Source organism: Papilio xuthus, unplaced genomic scaffold (genome assembly GCF_000836235.2).
Source record: "Papilio xuthus unplaced genomic scaffold, Pxut_1.1 DF826933.1, whole genome shotgun sequence".
Lineage (NCBI taxonomy): Eukaryota > Metazoa > Arthropoda > Insecta > Lepidoptera > Papilionidae > Papilio > Papilio xuthus.
Genome location: NW_013531716.1, coordinates 5,992,129 through 6,013,814, shown reverse-complemented (window position 1 = coordinate 6,013,814; position 21,686 = coordinate 5,992,129). Strand labels below are relative to the sequence as shown.

General features: G+C 34.1%; 2 protein-coding genes across 4 annotated transcripts in view; one reads left to right on the top strand and one right to left on the bottom strand.

Annotated features, from left to right (window-relative positions):
- LOC106122269 (phospholipase D3) overlaps window positions 1–4,716 on the top strand; it is a 28,054-nt gene extending 23,338 nt beyond the window's left edge. For all 3 annotated transcript variants that reach the window (XM_013318196.1, XM_013318198.1, XM_013318197.1), the window contains exons 9-11: window positions 3,119–3,258; window positions 4,065–4,230; window positions 4,354–4,716. In XM_013318196.1, coding sequence (XP_013173650.1) covers window positions 3,119–3,258; window positions 4,065–4,230; window positions 4,354–4,626 — 579 coding nt within the window. In that variant the 3' untranslated portion in view covers window positions 4,627–4,716. The remainder of the gene's footprint in view (window positions 1–3,118; window positions 3,259–4,064; window positions 4,231–4,353) is intronic.
- A 2,184-nt stretch (window positions 4,717–6,900) lies between these two features.
- Window positions 6,901–20,100, bottom strand: SMC3 (structural maintenance of chromosomes 3). The gene is made up of 23 exons (XM_013318035.1): window positions 19,932–20,100; window positions 19,734–19,848; window positions 19,218–19,357; window positions 18,967–19,125; window positions 18,758–18,883; window positions 18,308–18,475; window positions 17,843–17,934; window positions 17,531–17,684; window positions 17,092–17,321; window positions 16,499–16,708; window positions 15,960–16,059; window positions 15,660–15,806; window positions 15,001–15,159; window positions 14,280–14,438; window positions 13,555–13,766; window positions 13,161–13,323; window positions 12,729–12,892; window positions 12,218–12,425; window positions 11,506–11,682; window positions 10,906–11,042; window positions 8,148–8,328; window positions 7,706–7,888; window positions 6,901–7,503 (listed from the first exon to the last, which is right to left on the bottom strand). Exons 1-23 carry the CDS (start codon window positions 19,944–19,946, stop codon window positions 7,291–7,293), a joined length of 3,612 nt encoding a protein of 1,203 aa, XP_013173489.1. The 5' UTR covers window positions 19,947–20,100; the 3' UTR covers window positions 6,901–7,290.
- Between the last annotated feature and the right edge of the window lie 1,586 nt (window positions 20,101–21,686).

Sequence of the window (21,686 nt, the reverse complement as noted above, 5' to 3'; positions counted from 1 at the left end):
TCTCGGAATTAAAATGCTATATAATTTACACACTACCATAAAACTATATTTTATTTTTCGAGATCAATACTAAAGAAATAAAATTTAATGTCTATTATATCTTTGATGAAATGACAAGTTCGCCATAAAATATTGTTCTGAATTTTGATTTGATTATAAGCGCCCGGGTATCATTTCTCTGACATATGCCGAGCTCCGGTTGTCATTTCCAATAACCGAATGTATCAGAAAGCGATCGCTCGTAAGTTTTATGACACATCAAACGCAATATTGCCACTTTGAACAATTTTGATCAAGTCTGTCACTTGCCGTATGTCTCAAAACTACACATTTATAAAAGATATATTATAAGGTAGAAATGAGCATCCGAAACCGACTTGTATGTTTGTGTAGATGTATAAATTTAGAAGATGCAATAGAGATGTGTCAGGACCACGCAATACGTCAATTTCAATATAAACTAAATATTCAGAGCCTAACCACAATAAACTTAGTGTATCAACATTTTTGCTGAAACATTATAGCACGTTGAAATTGAACATTAAACGTAGGCTTAGTTTAATTAAAAGAAAACAACCTGCCCGATTAAATGTACCCCTAGTGTTAACTCGATAGAAGAATACAATTCTATACTCCTCACTGTTCAAAATAGGTCCAGCGATTTTACAGCCGTCCTACCGGTCGCCCGCGACTCCGTCTGCGCGGATTTAAAAAAAATATAATTATTCTTCCAGACTATGTTCTTCTGGAGATACCTTCAAACATCCATTCATCCAAACATTTGCATTTGTAACATTAGTAAGATAAAATATTGAAATTAAAAGCATTTCTCTCCTGTCCAAATTTCTAAGATCTTAATACATATTAAATTGAGTACAATTATAATTTCTCATGCTAATCTTCAAAAAACGACCTTGACATTTTTGTTCACGCAACAAAACCGTGCGCACGGTTTAATGTAATTGAACTCTGTTAGTAATTTGATGTAATTACGAAATTGTTGTTTAATAAAGTGTTCCATGTTCTTGATTCATTCTACGGCTTAATTAGACTGATAATTTTAATATACTTGCAAAAGTATGAATTTGATATATTGTGAAATGTAGCGTGATATAATTTTTATAATATTGTAAAAGGCTTTCGTAAACATAATAAAATTTAATATCCCTCAAGGGAACAGAAAATATGAAGTGAAATTAATATTTGGTCTAAGCTTTACATATAGACTATACCTACTATTAAAATGAAGAATGATTAGTTTGTTTGATGGATTGAATAGGCTCTAAAAGTACTGAACTGATTTGATAAAATCTTTCACAGTTGGTAAGCACCACTATCCTCTTGTGACATAGACCGTATTTATTGCTAGGTATTTTTCTAATTATGCGCGGACGAAGTCACGGGCACTTGCTTGTGTAATAAGTTTGAAGTAAGCCAAATTACTTGAAACATATGTTTTTACTAGAACATTTTGGCATTACTTTTAGCGTAGCGTTTTTTTTTCAGCAATATAGGTTAATAACAAAATAGCTAAACAAAATCCAAACGAATATTTGTAAAAACAAATCAATATTAAAAAAGTTTTCGTTCCGTCGCGTTTTCTTTTATTTCATTCATTCCACCAAAATGTTTGCTTCGTGAGAAAATCTCATAATAGTTATCGGGGTGTAAGATTTCCATGAATTTCCTCGAATATTAGCGCGAATTAACTTCGACGGCAGCCACGATGCCTTTAATTACATTTGGCTTTTTGAAATACACGATCGGAATTCAAGTTGTTCGAAAAATCATCCAACTCTTCTACGAATTTGTCCAAAGTGTTTGGTGTTAGAATTTTCATGCTAGTAGAATAGTTTTTGAGAATAAGATGCACATATTTAAGATCACATAAAATACACATTCGATGAATAAGGAGATTATATATCCCGCCCCCTCAGTAATAATGTATTTGATTGCATTATTTGTTTATGGAAGAAAAAATTCTTGGATGGATGGATGGATGTATCTCCAGAACGACTGCATGGATATCGCTGAAATTTGGCTTAGATATAGAACATAGTCTAGAAGAACATATAAGCTACTAATTAAGTTTTTTTTTGATTCCGCGCGGACGGAGTCTCAGGCGACAACTAGTAGAAAATAAATTACGACGGTATTTGTAATGCCGTGACCTTTGTAGCTACGGGCGCTACGCCGTAGACCGTAGATGCTACGCTAAGTTATAATGACTAGTCGTCTATCAGCAACAAACTTTACATAGACTACAAAGGAAAACCCGCGCGGCGCAATATTTTAACGTAGAAGCTTTATTGTTGAGTTTACTTACAAAGCTATCTGAAAAGAAGATAGGCTTTATAGCGCACATCAAAACATGGGAAGTAAAAAGTGCCCCTAATTTTCGTCCATTTTCTATGAGACCGATCCAAAATTGTTTGAAAAGATGCTTGGTCTACATCGAATATTTTGCACGGAATTGTACATATTGATAGTTGCATAGTTTAATTATTTGCAATTTAGCAATGAAAGTAAATTTAAAGCTCACTTTTACGACTTCGTAAAGATAGATAAGGGCAAATGTCTCGAGAAATAACTGAATTCTGAAAAATGAATTGGTAAAAACTTGTGTTTATTTATTTGTTTTTCCCTATATTTTATTAATGCGTGCCGTCTCTATATGTTTGTTTATCGTTCGATCTTGGCTATTATTTTCCAATTTACCTCGTAAAGTGTCCGACTTCGATGTATCATGTCGCGTGACGTATGACTGCCCATTGTCACTTTGCAGCTCAATCGATGTCACATTTCCTACATTTTTAACAAATCCTTGAAAATAAGTGGCTGTTTTGTAATGAAATTAATATCTACTGTTTTTGTAGTAAGAATCAGAAAATAAAGCTTATCCTGTTTAATAAGTAAACTAGACTATGTTCTACATCTACACCAAATTTCATATAGATCCGATGAGCTGTACTGAAGATACCTTCTACCAAATTTTCATTCATCCTAAACCTTTGCTGCATAATATTAGTAAGATAGTGAGATATCAAATCTTTTGGATGTGTTTAAAAAGTAGGTTTTCAATGGATTAGTCACTTGAATAATCAGTTTGTTGTTGCAGAGCTCACCGCCGCCGTTCAGCCCGGCGGGGCGCAGCGCGGACGACGACGCCATCGTCTCCATCATAGAATCAGCAGAGCGGTTCATATACATCGCGGTCATGGACTACGCGCCTGCACTCGTCTACACGCACAAGTTCGAGTAAGTTTAAAAATAAATACCTATATGAATATTTATCGGTTAGGCATTACGCGAAAGAAAATGGACCCAGAATTACAGCTAACACATTATTTTTTTGTTTAGTAACTAATAAATCATATCGTGATCTATTTCATCACCAGTCATCACTAGGAAGTCATTTTTTTATTATTTGGATCATAAAGAAATTTTTGATTGAAAAGTATTATAGGATGTTGTCTTCCGTGGTGTAGTTTTTGTCTTGTTTGCGTTCGACTAAAAAACTTACGTTTATGCGCGACATTAAATTTTATATTCGTTTGTGTTAAAGTTTGATGCATTTCCTCGGTCAGTGATTGGTCGTTGCGCCGTGACTGCTACGTGAGCTTTATGGGTGGCGAGTGTTGTAAAACTCACGCGGAATTGCACTCGTAAATTTGAACTATATGACACCACAGCGACGAACTATATGACCCCCTTTACTTACCACGAGTCCATTTCACTAATATAACCTAACATTTTCTAAATTCTTAAATATGACCTACTAAAACATTAGTCTTGTCATCTTTAGTTATTCCTTTCATTATTAGAATAACAATTTTCACTACATTATCAACTATTTTTAAAACAATCACTATATAACAGGCAAATGTCTAAAATATTATAAAAAAACCCTGTTAACACTTTCCATGCTACTACGATTTTTTATGAAAACGGAAATTTCTGGCGTAGTTGGTGAAAATAATTTAAGGTTTTCCAGATGCAAAGTTCTGCTCAAATGCAAAGAGGTCAAGACAGCAGGATTGTAAATGAAATAATTTATTTCTTAGGTACTGGCCTAAGATCGACGACGCGATACGCGCGGCGGCGCTGGAGCGACGCGTGCGCGTGCGCCTGCTCATCAGCTGGTGGTCGCACTCGCTGCCCGCGCAGGACCACTACCTGCGCTCTCTCACCGCACTCGCGCAGGCCTTGCCCGGAGTAGATATACAAGTGGTGAGTTCTCACTACTTCCTCGACAGTCGAATCTTATACTCTATTCCTTTACACTTCAGTCAAAATTTACCTTTTTTTTGCAGCTTTAGTAATTTTTTAATCAACTTTTACAACGTATTTCAGAAACGCTTCGTAGTACCATCTACACCTGACCAGGATAAGATACCGTTCGCGCGCGTTAACCACAACAAGTACATGGTGACGGACCGAACCGCGCTCATCGGCACCTCCAACTGGTCCGGGGACTACTTCACCACCACCGCGGGCGTCTCCTTTGTCTTCCAGGACCTGGAGGAGGGCCCTCACAACGCCACCAAGGATATCAGGATGCAGCTGCAGGAAGTCTTCGAGAGGGATTGGACCTCGCCCTACGCTGTGCCTCTCTTGAAATTATAGCGGGGCATTCATCAAACCAAATGTCATCTTGAAAAACCTGCCAATACTTGTATGTAAATGTCTTGTACTTAATTGATTTTAATGTGTGTGTGTGTGTGTGGAAAATTATGATACTTGAATAGTTTTTATACTTATTTTGCACAGAATTATCTATATCGAAAAATATTTTGTTATCTCATCGTGATCGCAATATTTGATCGATACTTTTATTGTTTGACTTGTACTTTATTTTGGGACCAAGACGTGAATTGTGATGAATTTAATTAAACGGTATGTATGATATGTTTTAATTCTCAAGGAAAACTGTGTATGATTATGCTAAAAATAATGCGTCACTTTTCCAATTTATTAAACTTAAAGGCAATCTTAATTTTGTATACTAGCTTGATAATCGCAAAGTTCTTTCCTATTAATTGTTTAAGATAACAGACCTAAAACAACTATTTCTGTAGACATTCTGAGTAACAACTAACTTTAATATTACAAATGATATATTCTAAAAAAAAAATTCCATTCGAAAAATTAATTTTAGTCCTAATTTTAAAATATTTCGAAGTCTAGCTAAAAGCAGGCTTTTGTTTTAAATAACTATTTGTAAGGTGTGCCTTCAAATTCTGCGAGATTCAGTGCGTGATTTTAACTATAGGTAGATTTTTATATCTTTCTAGTTGTAGATTTTAATTCTATACGTCTACAGACCGCTTTCATGTTACCTTTCTATTTCCATCGATCACGTGTACAAAAACATCACCTTCATTCTTCAAAGCAGATATGTTTTTTGTACATAATGTAGTATTAAATTTTTGACTAGCTTTCAATTTTTGGTATGTGATAATCTAAAATCTTTATCTAAACATATGAAACTAAAAGTCATGTTCCTGCAGTTTTTTTTTTTGTAAAAATCTGTAAATGCTGAATTGTCTATGTTATAAATTTGCTCACATATCAAATTGCTAAAATTCATATAATAATTTCTTTATATACAGAATTAGTATATATGTTTGGTTTAATTGGTTACCGAGATGTACGATTTTATTTTAGTATATAATGGTTTGGTGCAATGGAATATTTTTTTAAATTAAATTTCTATGTCTTCTTCATGACATATTTAATTTTTAGTTAATGAAGAAATGTTTTAAAAGTTTTAATGTCATAGTAAATCAAGTTCGTTATGTATTTCTATATTACTTTGTTGTATTTTTTATATATTTTATTATCTTTTTAAATTGATTGTAACTTGTAAACTTTGAAAGCAATAGTGTTTCTATGGTCATAGACAATACGAATGATATTCTAAATCTGTTGGTGTTGCATGTATTAATAAATAATTCTTTACTTCTCGTATTTTTTTATTTCTTGCTTCAAAATAAAAAAATAGTAGGGATCGTTAAATAAATTAACTAGAAATATCCTTTACAAAATATAATTTTAATAAAAAAACAAGTACGTTACAATACGAATCATAACAGACACTTTCTTAAGATTAAAAATTTAACTTTTTAAATAACATCAACCTTACTCAGTTACATTTCTAAATAATAAAATTTTAATATAAAAGAAGACATTTTCATAGGTTTAAAAAGAATGTCAGAATTAGATGAACTATAAAGATTTGGTTATCAACAAACATATCTTGACCTTTAATTGTATAAAAATCTGTTCTATAGAATCGGACACAAAAATGTTAATCATCTGTGTCAATGGGGAGAAAAACTGCCTTTTGCTTACTACAGATGTCAGCATGATCAAATTTTCGGAGTAGTTTTTTAATTTAATTAGTTTTTTATTATTTAATAATGAATACATATTGATTTTTTAAATTGCGAGAATGACGCATACTTTGGCAGATGACAGCGGTCTTTTGACGGTGGCGCCATCGACATAAAGCTTTCAGTTTTTCTCTCCACTTCACTTCGTCAATTTGATGTTTTTTCATGTATTTCAGTAGATAAGATATAAGGATGTACCTCTTTTTATGAACATTATGTCTATTAATGTCAAAAATTTTGTAATTGAATGTCAATATATGTTATTAGAATTAGAGATATGTTAGACACATTACGTAAAACGTAACGCTTGTCAGGCAATTCATCGCGCTTTGGTGATATTCAAACTAAAATTCGAAAAAAACTATTAAATTGGAACTAATTATAAATTAATCAATAAAAAATCTGACATAAATCTTCATTCAAACTACTAATGGTCGATTCTATTACTAAAAAGAATATAAAAAAATATTTGCTTCAAATTTAATTTAAATCCTAATAAAATAACTGAAGGGTTACACAAAGTGCATTCGCTTAGATGCGATTCCATAGAGAATTTCATAAATGTATAGAACTGAAGCGCGACAGTCACGTGATTTATCGAATGTTATTATCAGTTCTATACATTTTTGAAGTTCGTTGTGGAATCGCTTCGTAGCGAATGCCCTTAGGCTAGTCCCCTGATATTATAAAAATGCGATTCCTCAATCCCATGTCACATGGACATGAAAATCCTTATGACGAATGGGGACGAGAATTTTTAACCACGTGACGTCTTCAGAAAGCCCGAAGACCAGCAGCGGACTTTCAATAGAACTCTACTATAGTCTGTTTTGTCAAAAATAGTAAATTGTATAACAAAATGTATTGAAATATGGTGGGTTAAGATATATAAGTATTATGCATGAGTAGCGCTGTCTTCAACAAAGTCTCGGGCCTCGTCCTGTGTGACACACTCGACGTGCGACACTTTGTTCCGGAACTTGACGCCGTAGAACTTGTGCGCGTGCTCGAGCAGCTCCGGTCTGAATGTCGTCGTGATGAACTGCGCAGACGCAGACAATTCGTGGATCATGTTGGCTATCGCTTTACGATGCTGCGCGTCCAACGCCTGAAATTATTTGGAAAAATTAAAACATTGTTACTTTAATAATAGAAGGGTAATTCGGCCTGTTTTTTTAAAATTAAAAAAAGCCTAAGTAACGCTCGAATATATTAGGTAACTTCTAGTAGAAGTCCCGTTAAAAATCTGGATTTTATAACACAGACACACAAATTCATATTTCCTATCAGTACATATAATATAAAGTTACCTGATCAATTTCATCAAATAAATAGAACGGTGCGGGGTCGCACTTCTGTATGGCGAAGATGAGCGCGAGGGCGACGAGCGACTTCTGTCCGCCGGAGAGCTGGTTCATCTCGCGCATGTCTCCCTCGCCGCCGGTGAACGACACCTTGATGCCCACTCCGGTGAACTGGTCCGCGTTGGCGCGCTGACATAACGCAACATATTCAACCTCTTTTGTGTTGTGGTCAACATTCTTAGTGGCCAGTACCACCTTTTTACTATTATACAGTTTTAAAAAGATATTCAAATAGACACAAAATACAACGTCTTTTAGCCAGTCCATTTACAGAGCTCAGTGCGATTTAATATTGCCCCTCTGCTAGCTCTACATAAAGGAATATAGGGAGAGATTTCCGATGACCTTGAGCTACTAAGATGTTTGAAAAAACCTTTGAAATTGTTACCTCAGCAAGGGCGTCACTGACGTCATCAGCAGCTACCCGCATTATGAGTGAACCACGTCCATGTGGCACCAGCTTCTTGAACACCTCCGTGAAGTTCTTGCTGACCTGCTTGAATGTGAACTGTATCGCCTCCAGCTTCCGGTGTTCCAGTGTCTCGATCAGCTCGCGAATCTTCTCACCTCTGACACAAGTAACAGTAAACACATCAATATAATATACAGGATTTACAAACAAAATGTTACTTTCATAACTGTATAATTGGTAAATTTTCGATTGTCTATTTTGACACTTTTTTGACGAATATGTTCAAAATATTTGAAATTCCTCATAATGTCCGCTTTATAAGTATTATATTTGCATGATAGAATAATTGTTTAAAGGATTTTTACTGCTATGACACATGTATGTCATAATGGCATCCCTTTCATTATCGGAGTTCACGGTATACCCAACACACTATTCAGAATAGATTAAGAGTAACTTAAGCAGTCCCTTAGTGTAGATTTCTCTCACTATAAGCTGACCAAATTAATTCTTCTAAGCGTGGCTTTAAAGGCATACTTGAAATTTAATAGATTATACTTATGAATACAATTAATAATGACGATTGCTCATTCACTAACTCTAAATAAGCGAATTTAATGAAACAAATTTCAAATTGAATGACATCTTTTTATCATCAATATTTTTACGTAATTACGCGTACAATAATATAACGTGTATATATTATTGTTTACATTTTTCTTGTTCAAACAATAACTGTATTTAAACATTACGTGTTGTGATATCGTAATTTCATTTTAACGTATGAATTATTTATGTTTTGCGATCGTGTGGAGACGCGTGTTCGAATTTCATATGAATTTTATTCAGACTCGTCATAAGACACTGTGTACTAAGACTACAGATAAAAAAAACGTTTAAAAATACAATATTTAAGTGTGTTCATAGTTAGACTTAATTTAATAACTAGGACAAGATTGGCTTCAAGTGATGGTGTATAAAGTGTGATTGAACTCCTCCTCCTTATTTTTGTGAATTTAAAATGGATTGGTATAAAAATATCTGTGTAATCATATTAATAATAACTCCAGTATTTTCTAGAACATTCCAATATAAAATGGATATATTTAATATGTTCGGTTTTGCATACGAAGTTGTCGGTGGTATATCGAATACGGTACGATTATTGAACAGTTTGAAAAATGTATTCGAAGTATTAGCGGACAGTGATACAAATGGTCAGAGTATATCACAAATGCAACACGAAGACATATTTCTAAATATAACGGAATTAGCTGAAAAATATCATTACCCTATGGAAGTACATAAAGTTATAACAGAAGATGGTTACATTCTATCCCTTCACAGAATCCCTAAAGGTAGAAATTCCACTAGAAATGATTTAGTAGTACTTCTAATGCATGGGATATTAGATTCATCCGACAGTTGGATACTTCAAGGACCGAATAAATCTTTGGGTTACATTTTAGCAGAGACAGGTTTCGATGTATGGATGGGTAACGCGAGAGGTAACAAACATTCATTGTCGCATATCAAATTGGAATCTTCACAGTCAGAATTCTGGGATTTTACATGGGATGAAATCGGAAAATACGATTTACCATCAATGATCGATTACATACTAGAAACGACTAAAATGAAGACATTGTACTACATCGGACATTCACAAGGGACAACTAGTTTTTACGTAATGTTATCCTTAAAACCTAATTATAATAATAAAGTTAAAATGATGTTTTCATTAGCACCGATCGCTTGGATGGGTCATGTTAAAAGTCCTATAGTAAAAATGTTCTCGCCGGCGAACAAAATCTTACGATATATTAATTCCAATGCATATTCACATACAACGAAATATTTTAATACAGTAACTAATATCATATGTAACTTTTTACCTATCAGATGTGATAGTTTACTCAATTTGATAATTGGGTACGATTTCAAACATATAAATGGGTCTATGTTATCAATTATATTGGGACATATGCCTGCAGGTTCTTCTACGTTACAATTCGTACACTATGGTCAATTGGTAGAATCTGGTAGATTTTGTTCTTACGATCGTGGTGAAAAAGATAATTTAAGAATCTATGGATCTAAGTTACCCATAGATTATGATTTAAGTGGAATTTCTATACCTATAGTAGTATATTATAGTGGAAACGATTGGTTATCGGATCCTCGTGATGTAGACATACTGAAGTCACATTTGAAAGTTCATATAGACAATTATATTGATGATTTCAATCATTTGGATTATCTGTACGCTGATATCGCTAAAGAATTAATATATTTGTCTATTATTAAACAAATTTATTATTATGAAACACAAATATCTGTATCCTTAGAAAGTGTTAAATGTCCGTGATAGTAAAAAAAAACTTTTTTTATCATCTAGTCAGGATTTGATAAACTATGAAATTTATTTTGCAATAGACAACACTGTTATTAATTTTAACAAATATACGTTTTTTCTATATAATTACATAATACTTACTATGTATATTAGCTTTAACAATTATTATGTATGGAGTTAATTTTTTTTTATTTGTAGATTTATTTTTAACGAACTATAAATTCCTTTAAATTAACCAAATTTCTGAACAACGGCACTTACAAATATAATTTTTTTATCATGTTAATAATTTTAGTCTTATTTTTTTTCTTCATTTAAATTTTGTTTGATATGTTTGTAAATTATTGTTAAAAATAAATAAATGATTATATATGTTACCCTATATCCAATTCTTCCTTCCTCTTGTACAACTTCTCTTTCTGTTCGGAGAAGCTGATGAACTGATCCAAAGCTTTCTTATTCACATGGTTGTATTTCTTCAGATGTTGGTTCGCTTTCTCCAGTTCTTTGAACAACTAAATTAATAAATCATTTTAATATTTGATACTAAAATAATATTCTGTTCGTGAAGAATAATATTTTGTAAAATAAAAAAGGGATTTTGGTAGAATATTTTACTTAAATAAAATTATCATTAAAGAAAATAAGTTAATAGTGATTGTGAGAATAAATTGTGTTCCAAAAATATTTTTCATTTTACGATTTTTTTTAACATAAAATGTGAAGTGTCATACGATTTCTTCCCTCTCGTCAGTCAGGCAGCAACATTCATTCAGTCAGTTCGGCCAGTGAATGACTCAATTAGTAATTGAATCGTCAGTAAGTCGGTCCGTCACGTTAATAAGTCAGCGAGTCGCTCAGCCACTAAGTTGATCAGTCATTGAGTTTGTCAGTAAGTAAGTCGATCAGTCAGTGAGTCACTCAGTTATTTGATCAGTAAGGCATTCAGTGAGTGAGTGAACGACATCAACGGTGTACCTGTTTGAGCGACATCTTCTGGTACTTAGCGTGCAGCTCCGGTGCGTTGGAGAGCGTGCCGAGCGCTGCAATCTTATCCAGAGACTCCTGGATCTTCTCCTGCAGCAGTACCTCCTTCGAAGCCATCTTCTCCAGACCCTTAGCATCCTCTTCCATCTTATCTTGTGCTTCTTTCTCCTGTAACACGATTCTATGCCAAATCTCACTAATCCTACCAATGATTGGATGGATGGATATTTTTTAAAAGATATCTCCAGAATGGTTACATGAATCTTACAGAATTTTGGCATAAATGTAGAATAGAGTCTGAATGAACCCATAGACTACAATTAATCTCTTAATCTAGACGTGAATCTAACCGAAAGTTATGTAAATACTATTAAATTATTCAAACTTTCGTGAGACATTATACTAAACTGATATATAAACACGGCTAAACACTCACGTATATACGTCCGGTGGCGGCACCGACTAGTTTCGAGCCCATCGGGGGCCCTTCATCAGGATGAGTGGCACTGGTATTATTTCGCGGACGCGGCCCGTCGCTCACTAGTGAGCCAAATAATACCAGTGCCACTCATCCTGATGAAGGGCCCCCGATGGGCTCGAAACTAGTCGGTGCCGCCACCGGACGTATATACGTGAGTGTTTAGCCGTGTTTATATATCAGTTTATGTAAATACCACAAAATAAATACTAAAAAAGAACATACTTTATTCCTCCACTTATCAAGTTCCAGTTTCAATGCCTTTTCATTTTTGACAGCGGCCTGGACCTTACGTTCCACCTCCTCCATCTCCTTGTTAATCTGTCGGATCCTCTTCTCAGCAGCCGCCAGATCAGACTTGCTATTCGCCAGGCGACGCTTGCGATCCTCCACAGATATCTCTTGCAACGCCTGCACCAACTCGTCTTTACGTCTGTAACATATCAATTAAAAAAATTCCCCTTCCATCTTTTCTTTGTCACAAAATTATGAGTAGGGGTAATAAGTTGAAGGTTAAGCTAGTTACTAAAATAAATGGCTTAAAAGTAAAAACAACATGTTTTCAAGTTCAAACTACAAACAAACATTTAACTTTTGACTTACAAGTTAAGCATTTCGCTCTAGGGACAACGCACTTTGCCCTAAGGGCAATTCACTTGATTATAGGAGCAATACACTTCGTCCTATGGGCAATCTCTTTTACGCAGACCTAGGTCTTCCTCAAAGGATAGGATACCTGATAAGATTGTTGGTGAGCAAGTTCTCGAGCTTGTTCTTGTTCGCCTCGAGGTTCATACGTTGACTGAACGCTTCCTTGTTCTCTTGGGTTAGGCGACGGATGGCGTCGTTCAGCTCATCCACCTTACCCTGGTCAGCTGTCGACAGTTGCTCCATCAACTCCTGGATAAAGATAATTTTGATTTTATTATAAAGATAATATTGAATAAGATGAAAGTTATTTATAATTTTAGTTAAGTTACCTAACTTGGAAACTGTTGATAAAGTTGGTTATTGCAATAGCCAGGATAACTTTGTAGCAACAAATATGGGTTAATATGCAATAGAATGGGAGGAAATAATTCTATTTTATATTTATTATAGGACGTCGTGGGATTCATATATACTTAGGGTATAGGTGCTAGCTACTCAAATGAGGAATTAGTTTGACCTGATGCAACTCAGACTCTAAGCCCTCTTTAGTGGCCTGCATGGCTTCCAGGCTGGAGCGGCACTGTGCCAGCGAACGCTCCTTGGGCCCGCGGAACCGCTCGATGGAAGCCAACTCTTCCTTCATCAGACGGATGTCAGCCTTCACTTTGTCGAAGATGTCCCTGTAACATCACTTCATTTAAAAACGATCTAAAATTGCAGATGCCTTGCCTACCGTTAATCAAAGAATATCACTTTCCTTTGTGTCTCCTTCACTGTCAAATCCACTTTCTTTCTTACCCATCGTTTCTTTATAAAAAAAACGGTGAGAAAGGAAACTAGACTAAACTAAACGAAATGCGGAGTAACTTCCATTTGAGACCTGTCTTTTGTATGATATACAGTATACTGACTTAGCTTTCCCCTGCTTGGTCTCCGTCCTCTGCATCTCGGAGACAATAGAGTTGATGGAGGTCTCCGTGCTGCTAAGCTCCTGCCGCAGCGCGCTCAGCTCGCGCTCCAGAGTACCTATCTGCTCCATCAGTTCCGAACGTGTCTTCTGCATCTCCAGCCGAGACCGAGACTGGTTGAAGTAGCCACCGGTCAATGAACCTTTTGATGATACCTGGAATAGTGAACTTGGTAAGAACTTATTGCTTAGGGATCCCTTTAGCGTAGTAATTAAGTAGAAGTCTACACTAAGGAACTGACAGAGAATAGTGGGTTACTTTGAGTCTTGTTTGAAAGAGAAGATGTTTAAAATAATATCACTAATATTATAAGTGCGAAGGTTTACTTGGATGGATGGATGTTTGTTAGAATGTATTTCTAAATCATCTCAACGTATTTCGCTGAAATTTGGCATAGATGTAGAACATAGTCTGGGAGAACACATAGGCTAATTAAGATTTCTTAAATCCCGCGCGGACGGAGTCACGGGCATCAGTTAGTTCACTAATATTTATTTCATTTAACCGAGGAATACAAAATTAACAACAACAGCCTAAAGATGAATTCATTATTATAACCAATAGCAAATCGTTTAGTTATTGCTGTTATTGCTAAATGGAAGTTCTCGGTCTCTGCCTATATCTCTGAGTTACGGGCGTGAGTGAGTTGGATATATTTGTGGTGTTACCTGGTCCCCCTCCAGCGTGACACAGTCAAGGTGGAACTGCTTGCCGAGCTCGGTGGCACATTCAAGGTTCCTGCAGATGAGAGTCTTGCCAAATATATACTTCATCGCCTTCGCGTACTTCGGATCGTACTTTAATTTCTGCACCATGGCGATCGCATTCTGAAATATATTTATTACTATAAATCATTTGTTTACAATAGTGTCTATATTTTACAGTATCCTAGAATCTTTTTATAGCTAAAATACAGATTTACAAAGCAAGTATTCTGCACAAAAATTATCAACACATAACGCAATTTAATTTAAAAACCAATGTAATTATGCAATTTCATAAAATAGCTTAATATCCGAAACTTCGGCTGCAAAAAACTAAACAAAATTCAATAATCAGACTATGTGCTACCACAGACTGTAATTTAATTCTGATCGAAATTTTACACAAATCCGTTCAGGCATTCTAGAGTTGCACAGTAACCAACATCTATCCCTACATAAATACTTGCGAATCTTACTAATATTATAAATGAGAATGTTTGGATGGATGGATGGATGTTTGTTTGTTGGTGTCTCTAGAACAGCTGCATGAAATCTGGCATAGATGTACAACATAATCTGGAAGAACACATAGGCTACTATTTTTTTTTAATTTCGCGCAGACCGAGTCACGGGCGACTGCTAGTTTAAAATATTAGTAGGAAGGAAAATTACAGTAAATGCTTACGTTATCATTAGGATATATCATGTCGCGAACTTGCAGCCTGTTCAGTGGCATGAAGGTGACCTCTCCGGGCAAACTCTGCCGGTTCATCTCCTTCAGGATCTTGGTGCCCACCGTGTCTGACTCCACAATGTGGTGGAACAGTCTGTTGCCTGCTGTCACCTAAACACATGTATTTTATTAATCTACTATTTTGTTGTATTTTGGAAGATCTGTTTGTCCGTTTCTTGTAGTTTTGAAGTGCTAGGAGGCAAAAAATAAATTTGAAATGAGAAAAATTACTTACAAATAAAAAATAACATACAGATTGTTAAAGAAAATTTGATGACAGACAAAAAATGTAAACACGATAAATATAATTTTCTAACATAAGATTTGCAAATTTTACGATTTCCAACAAAGGAGCGTCGATGGCTCAGAGGTTAAGCACTTGACTTGTAATCTTCAGGTTTTGAGTTCGAATCCCGCCATGTACCAATGTGTTTTTCGAATTTCGAATTACATATGTATCCAAAGATATGTGTGAAGTCAACCCGCACTGGGCCAGTGTGGTTGACTATATCCTAGTCACTTAACTTAGGCTAAGCTCCGAGCCCCTCAGTGGGGACGTATACTGAGCTGATGATGAAGATTCGGTCAAAAGATATTAGTATATTTATTACCTCAACCGCAGTGTAAATAGTTTTCTCACAAGTGAAGTTTTCAATAACAGGTCCGTAGTACTGAGTGGCTATTTTTGCCCACTCTCCTCCCCTCTCTTGGAATGTCTCTAACACTTTACGTACACTGTCACGTCCATTTAAAATAGGCTAAAACATGTCAACATTCTTAAAAAGGAAAAGAAAAAACATTTTAAGTCACAACTTATTAACACTTCCAATGCTACCGACTCCTTCGGTGAGTTCACTTTAGTATTTTAAAAATCGTAATGGCATTGTATGTGTTAAAATAACTTAATATACCTTTCCAGCCATAGAACGTAGTGCTTGGTCCGCTTTAGCCAAATCATCTTTCAACGATGACAAGTTTTGAGTTAATGTTGTCTCCTTACGCCAAAGTTCACTGAAAATTATAAATAAAAATTACTTAACCTTAAATATAATACATCGATTACTTTTTTACCACAATTATTTGAAGACAAAAGTTTGTTTTTTTCACTGTGATCTAATGTATAATAGTTTGAATTATTATACTATTTATCTTATTATACATAGTAATAAAATTGGTGTCTGTATGTAATATAGAAAAAAAAAAACTTAAACATGATGTATTTTCGTTGCTAATAACGATAAACTAATTATAAAATTTTTGTCTGTGTCTGAATAGGGTTTGTTCCAGATAAATCTCCGAAATGGCTGAACTCATATTGACAGGACTTAAACATGAATGTTTCTGTTGAAATCGTTGAATAAGGTGTAATTCGATTCATAATTTCCTTTGGAATATTTTTAGATAACTTTTGTTATAATCAATAACACAATTAGATTTAATATAAACTCACTTCCTAGTACTTTGCTCTTGATCCTTCCTTTTCTTGCACTCGTAGTACTGCTTGTTGTGCTCGTCGATGGCTATTCTCTGTCTCTCCATCTCTTTCGTCGTATCTTCTATTCTCTTCTGTAACTCTGTCAGCTTGGTTGCGTCACGACGTAAATCTTCCTTTAGTTTATTCTCATGGTCTTTCTTGTCCTTTATTTGCTTGTTAAGAGATCTGGAATTTTATGTTTACCATATAAACTTAAAAAATAATAAAAAAACAAAGGTTTAACACAAAATTCTTCCACAACAAAATGATGTTCATCTCATATAAAACTCTAGTGTATTTTAGTGTCTAGAAAACTGGTTGGTAATTAAAATCCACCAGGGATGACGAACCAATGGAAACCATATAATATTTTGGGCACTGCACTAATCACAAAATTCATTATATTAAATATATTAAAATAATGCAGAGTAGTTATAATACATTGTGGTGCAAATAATCACAAAGTCAAAATTCATGGTAAGTTTAACTTTTTATGTAAAGGTTCGCTACACTTGCATTACACTATCATTTCATTAACACTTTGACAATGGTAAATAATTATGACATACTTTAATTCCTTCTCGATCCATCTATCCCTGTCCTGTTTTGATGTGAACTGTGTTCCCCTCCCCTGTTTGGCGTACAGCTCCTGTCTTTTTTGCTGGTTGAGGGCCAGCGCTCGAGTACACTCCTCCTCGCGAGCCTTCATCTCCTCGTACTTCGGCTTCAACTCTTCTAGTTCTCTTTCCTTCTCCGCTATCTGTTGTCTCAGTCTTTCTAATTCTGCTTCCGCTCTTTCCTAAAAGTGAAAAATACATTTTATTTTTTTAATATTAACTTATAAAGACTTAATATTTCTTTCACTGTACAAATGATTATATAGCAATTACTATATTGTTTACTCCATATATTTATTTTTTGTGGTATCCTTAAATAGAAAATTAATTAAAAAGAAGGTACATTTTTATATTATGTTATTAAACAAAGTACTTATAAATCAGCACTAACTTTAGATTTGTTGTCTCCGTCTACATCATCAGTGAGATCTTTGATGCCGAGCTCCAGTTTTGTCTTCTCACGCAGCAGCTGCTGCTGCTCCGTCGACAGGATGTCCTTCTCCTCTCTAGCAGCTGCTACATCCTTGCGAGCTTCTTTCAGTTTTCTACAAGTAATAGCAAATTATATGACAAAACTTAAACCCCATCATTTTAATTTAAAAAAAAATGTGGACAGCCGAAATGCTTTAGTAAAAGTTTATTTATTTTTGAGGCATTGATTATAGGAATACTTAGTAGTACTATTTATAAGTATATCAAATACCTGTTGGCCTCCCTCACATGGTCTTGTGCCTCTCTAACCAAGTCTGCATAATGCTGTTGCTCTTTGCCGCTGTTTGAGCGCATCTTCTCTAACTGTGACAAATATTAATATTACATTTCCTTCCTAGTTAGAATGGAGATCACAACTAAAGTCTACATCGAGGAATATTTTAATTTTTAGTGCCTGCATGTTTAATGAAACACTGCCAAATTTTTTTGTCTGTGCATTTTTTAATATTTTAATTTTAATAATCTATGCATATAATATCATATTTATTCAATTTGCAACTGAAGCATCTGCTGGTTTCTACCTGACGATGGCTAATGCACAAACTGTGCAGATTCCAATCCAAAATCCAAATAAAGAAAAAGAAGAATCTGCTGGTAGTAATTTTTTGTTAATCCCATAAAATAACAACCTTATTAGTCCATTTGTTAACTAATTATATTCCACTATATTGCTTACCTCCTCTAGCTTCCGTTTGTTCTCCCGGTGCTCGGTATCGTGTATAATGAATTCCAGGACTCGCCGAGCTCTGTCCCACTTCTGATACTCTTTCAACTCTTCTTTCTCCTCTTCAAGTGTCTTCAAACGTTCTTCTATAGTTTGCAAAAACTCATTTATTTTTTCTACCTAAAGAAACAATTAATTTTGTTAATAACACAATAATACCTAAATAATTTAAAGAACTATAAAAGCTAACAATTTTAAATATAAGTGTATTTAATTTTCCCTTCCCTGAACATATTCTACTACTTCTTATCTGTTGTCTCATTGACTTAATAAACAAACACATTTACATATGTATATTTACAAAATGATTTTAACCCAATTAATATAGTTTTTAATTAATTTCATTGTATTAGGTCATAAGAAGAACCTTAGAAAAGAATTATTAATATTGGTGTACTTTACCTTTCCAACCGTCTCTTTCAGAATAGTAACGGATTCTTCTCTGCGTTCATCATAAACTCTTGTCCCAGCCACCTCCCTAAGGAGCTTCAGTCTGTGGGAATCTGGTGCGATGGCCATCTGGTTGATCTATTTATAGAAGTCAAATTTAGTAGTTGTCATTTAAAGATTTTCTTTTTATAAATTACTTCTTTTAAAATGGCGCAATTTACCTTTCCTTGCTTAACAATATAATATGGGTTAGAATTAGATAATCCAGCGCTTTCTAAAAGGTTGAGAACCTCTGATCTGGGTACAACTTTTTTGTTTAGAAAGAATTGATCTTTTTTTGAACCAATCACTCTTCTTAGGAATATTTCATCTTTTTCAATCTAGAAAACAAGGAAACAAGATTATTAACTTAGAGTAATTATGTTTATTTTGACTGTTTTAATGAAAAGATTTTGTTTAAAAAATATTTTACCGGTATTCTGTGATCTGAGTTGTCAAATATGATTTCAACAAAGGCTGATATGACTCTTGGGCCAGTACCTTCGTGAAGCAAGGCCAGTCGCTGCTCTGGTCTGAGATGTGAGAACTCATCACTGAGCACAAATTGTATAGCTGAAATATTTTTTTTAATATATTTTACATGTCATATGAGTAATATAGAAGAAAGAAAGAGAGAGAAAAAAAAAGGTGATGGTAAATTATCTTTTATGATATTCTAGTTTAATTATATTGTTGTACATGTTAATCACAACAAAAAATGTTTCTATCATGATCCTGACATTATCCCACTTACATGGGGATTGATATACCAATACAACGAAATATGTTTTGTTTTTATGGTAAATCATAATATTTTGTAAATAACTATAGCTGTAGTCAGCTACTGGCACTTAATTTTCATTTTAAGGTTTAGCCTCATCTTGCTGTAAAAATACTTTTTAATGCTTTATAACAATGTAGAAGGTATTGAATGACAAAGTTTACTTACCATGAAAGAAATTACTCTTTCCGGATCCATTCCGTCCTACAACCACATTATGCCGTTTATCAAAGGGTTCAACAACAATTTGTTCACGGTAACTCTTGAACCCTTGTATAATAACCTGTAAATAATAACATTAAACAACAAAATTATAAATATAGAATCTTAACACCAATACCATTCTATGTTACAATATAACTTTACCTGTTTAATGTGCATGTTTAACGACGAAGAATCATTAATATGTTATTAGATTATTAAATCTCGGAAAACATTGGATTAACAGCTTTCTCTTATAAAACTATATTTCTGAAATTTTTATTAGAAAACATACAAAAACTTAGAAACTAGACGGCTTGACAGATGTCATTGTCAAAACATGGCGCGTAGAGAATAAATTTGTCTATGATACGTTAGCCGAGCGCGCGCTTTACGCGTCACCAAAGAGTACGCATGGGAATTGGGTGCGTTCCAAAATAAATATTATCTAAATGTCCGGCGCAGAAAATAGAAAACTCATTATTTTGCGGAGAACGTATGAAGGCGATATCATATAAGAGCAACAGCAATTTTACTAAAAAATTCATTGCCATGGTATTAACATTCTTGATCATTCATAAAAGTATTTTTTAAAACCATAAATCTTTCCAAGACATAAACAAGAATATCAAAATAATTCTTTAAAATGACTATCGTACGTCAACTCAAGACTGTATTTTAGTTAGTCTTCTTAATAATAATTGGTGTCGGCGCGATACGACAAAGAATGTTAGAAATTGCACAAGGGGAATATTATAACATCTAGGGGTTATTTTTCAGGAGAAATAAATTGATTAAACGGTAATTTAAGAGTTCATCATAAAATATTAAAATAAATGATCATGAGATATTAATAATAACACAGAATTATTATTTTTTTTCTAGACGTCTCTATTTCTATTCAATATTATGGCAGTAATTAATCAAAGATACTACGTCGTTATCCGGTTTTTTTGCTGGATACAGTCGACATGAGTATAGTAATGAAACAAAATTTAATTACGGGTATTAAAATACTAGAGATGAAAACAATATAGTTGAATCCGGTTATTAATACGACGAAGGGACCGGTGATATACCACGCACTAACTGGAAGTTTTACTTAACGAATTTCACCAAATTCCGTCGTAATCATTACATTGTACATTCGACTCGCACGTTTTTAAAAGTTAGAACATTACATAAAACTTTTTTTCCATGGAGAAAGTTTTTTTTAAGGGCCATTTTGTTGGCCAAAACATTTATTAACTATTAACCGCAAATAACCATCGTATACTCAACGGTTGCATTCGTATCAGCGACACGACACCACCTTCAGGCGAGAGGCGTGCGTTGACCGGAGATATTTTCCTTAACCCGCTACTTTCCATTAGCAATAACAATTACCAATTATTAATCAAAATTCAAAACAGAGTATTCGATAACTATTTTTAACGTACACACAATTTTGGTTCTGTTCCTTTTTCCAGCTGTACCTGACTTGTTATGGGAACAAAAAATATTGGCACCTTTTTGCATGTCAGAGGCATTTTAAACGTCAATGGCCTTGACTAAACCTGTTTATATTTAGTTTATCGTATTTTCAAATAGATTGTACGATTTTTCGTCGATTTATTTTATCGATTATAGTAAAATAAACTCTATTACAATCAAAGCCAAAGTCTACGTGATTTTTATATCAACAATTTTATGAGTTGTAAGAATTTGTAATTCAAAGCGGGTACTAATTGTCGTAAATACTTAAAAATATAAAATAAGTGTGGACAAGTTATTTGAACTCGTTTTTCAAGAGAAGAGTGATATAATAGGTCAGCAGTTCATTCTATAGGTACCCAAATGTCAATATTTGGTTTTAATAAAGTCTCGGAAAAATCAAGGACATATTCATTTGGTTTAATTTTTTTTAAATTACATAGATGT

Excerpts from the sequence above, each read along its gene's own strand:
- SMC3 (XM_013318035.1), bottom strand. Across the intron at positions 11,683-12,217 it reads TTGATAAGTGGAGGAATAAA|GAGAAAGAAGCACAAGATAA; the intron begins GTATGTTCTTTT and ends ATCGTGTTACAG. Across the intron at positions 7,504-7,705 it reads TATTTGATGAAATTGATCAG|GCGTTGGACGCGCAGCATCG; the intron begins GTAACTTTATAT and ends AAATAATTTCAG.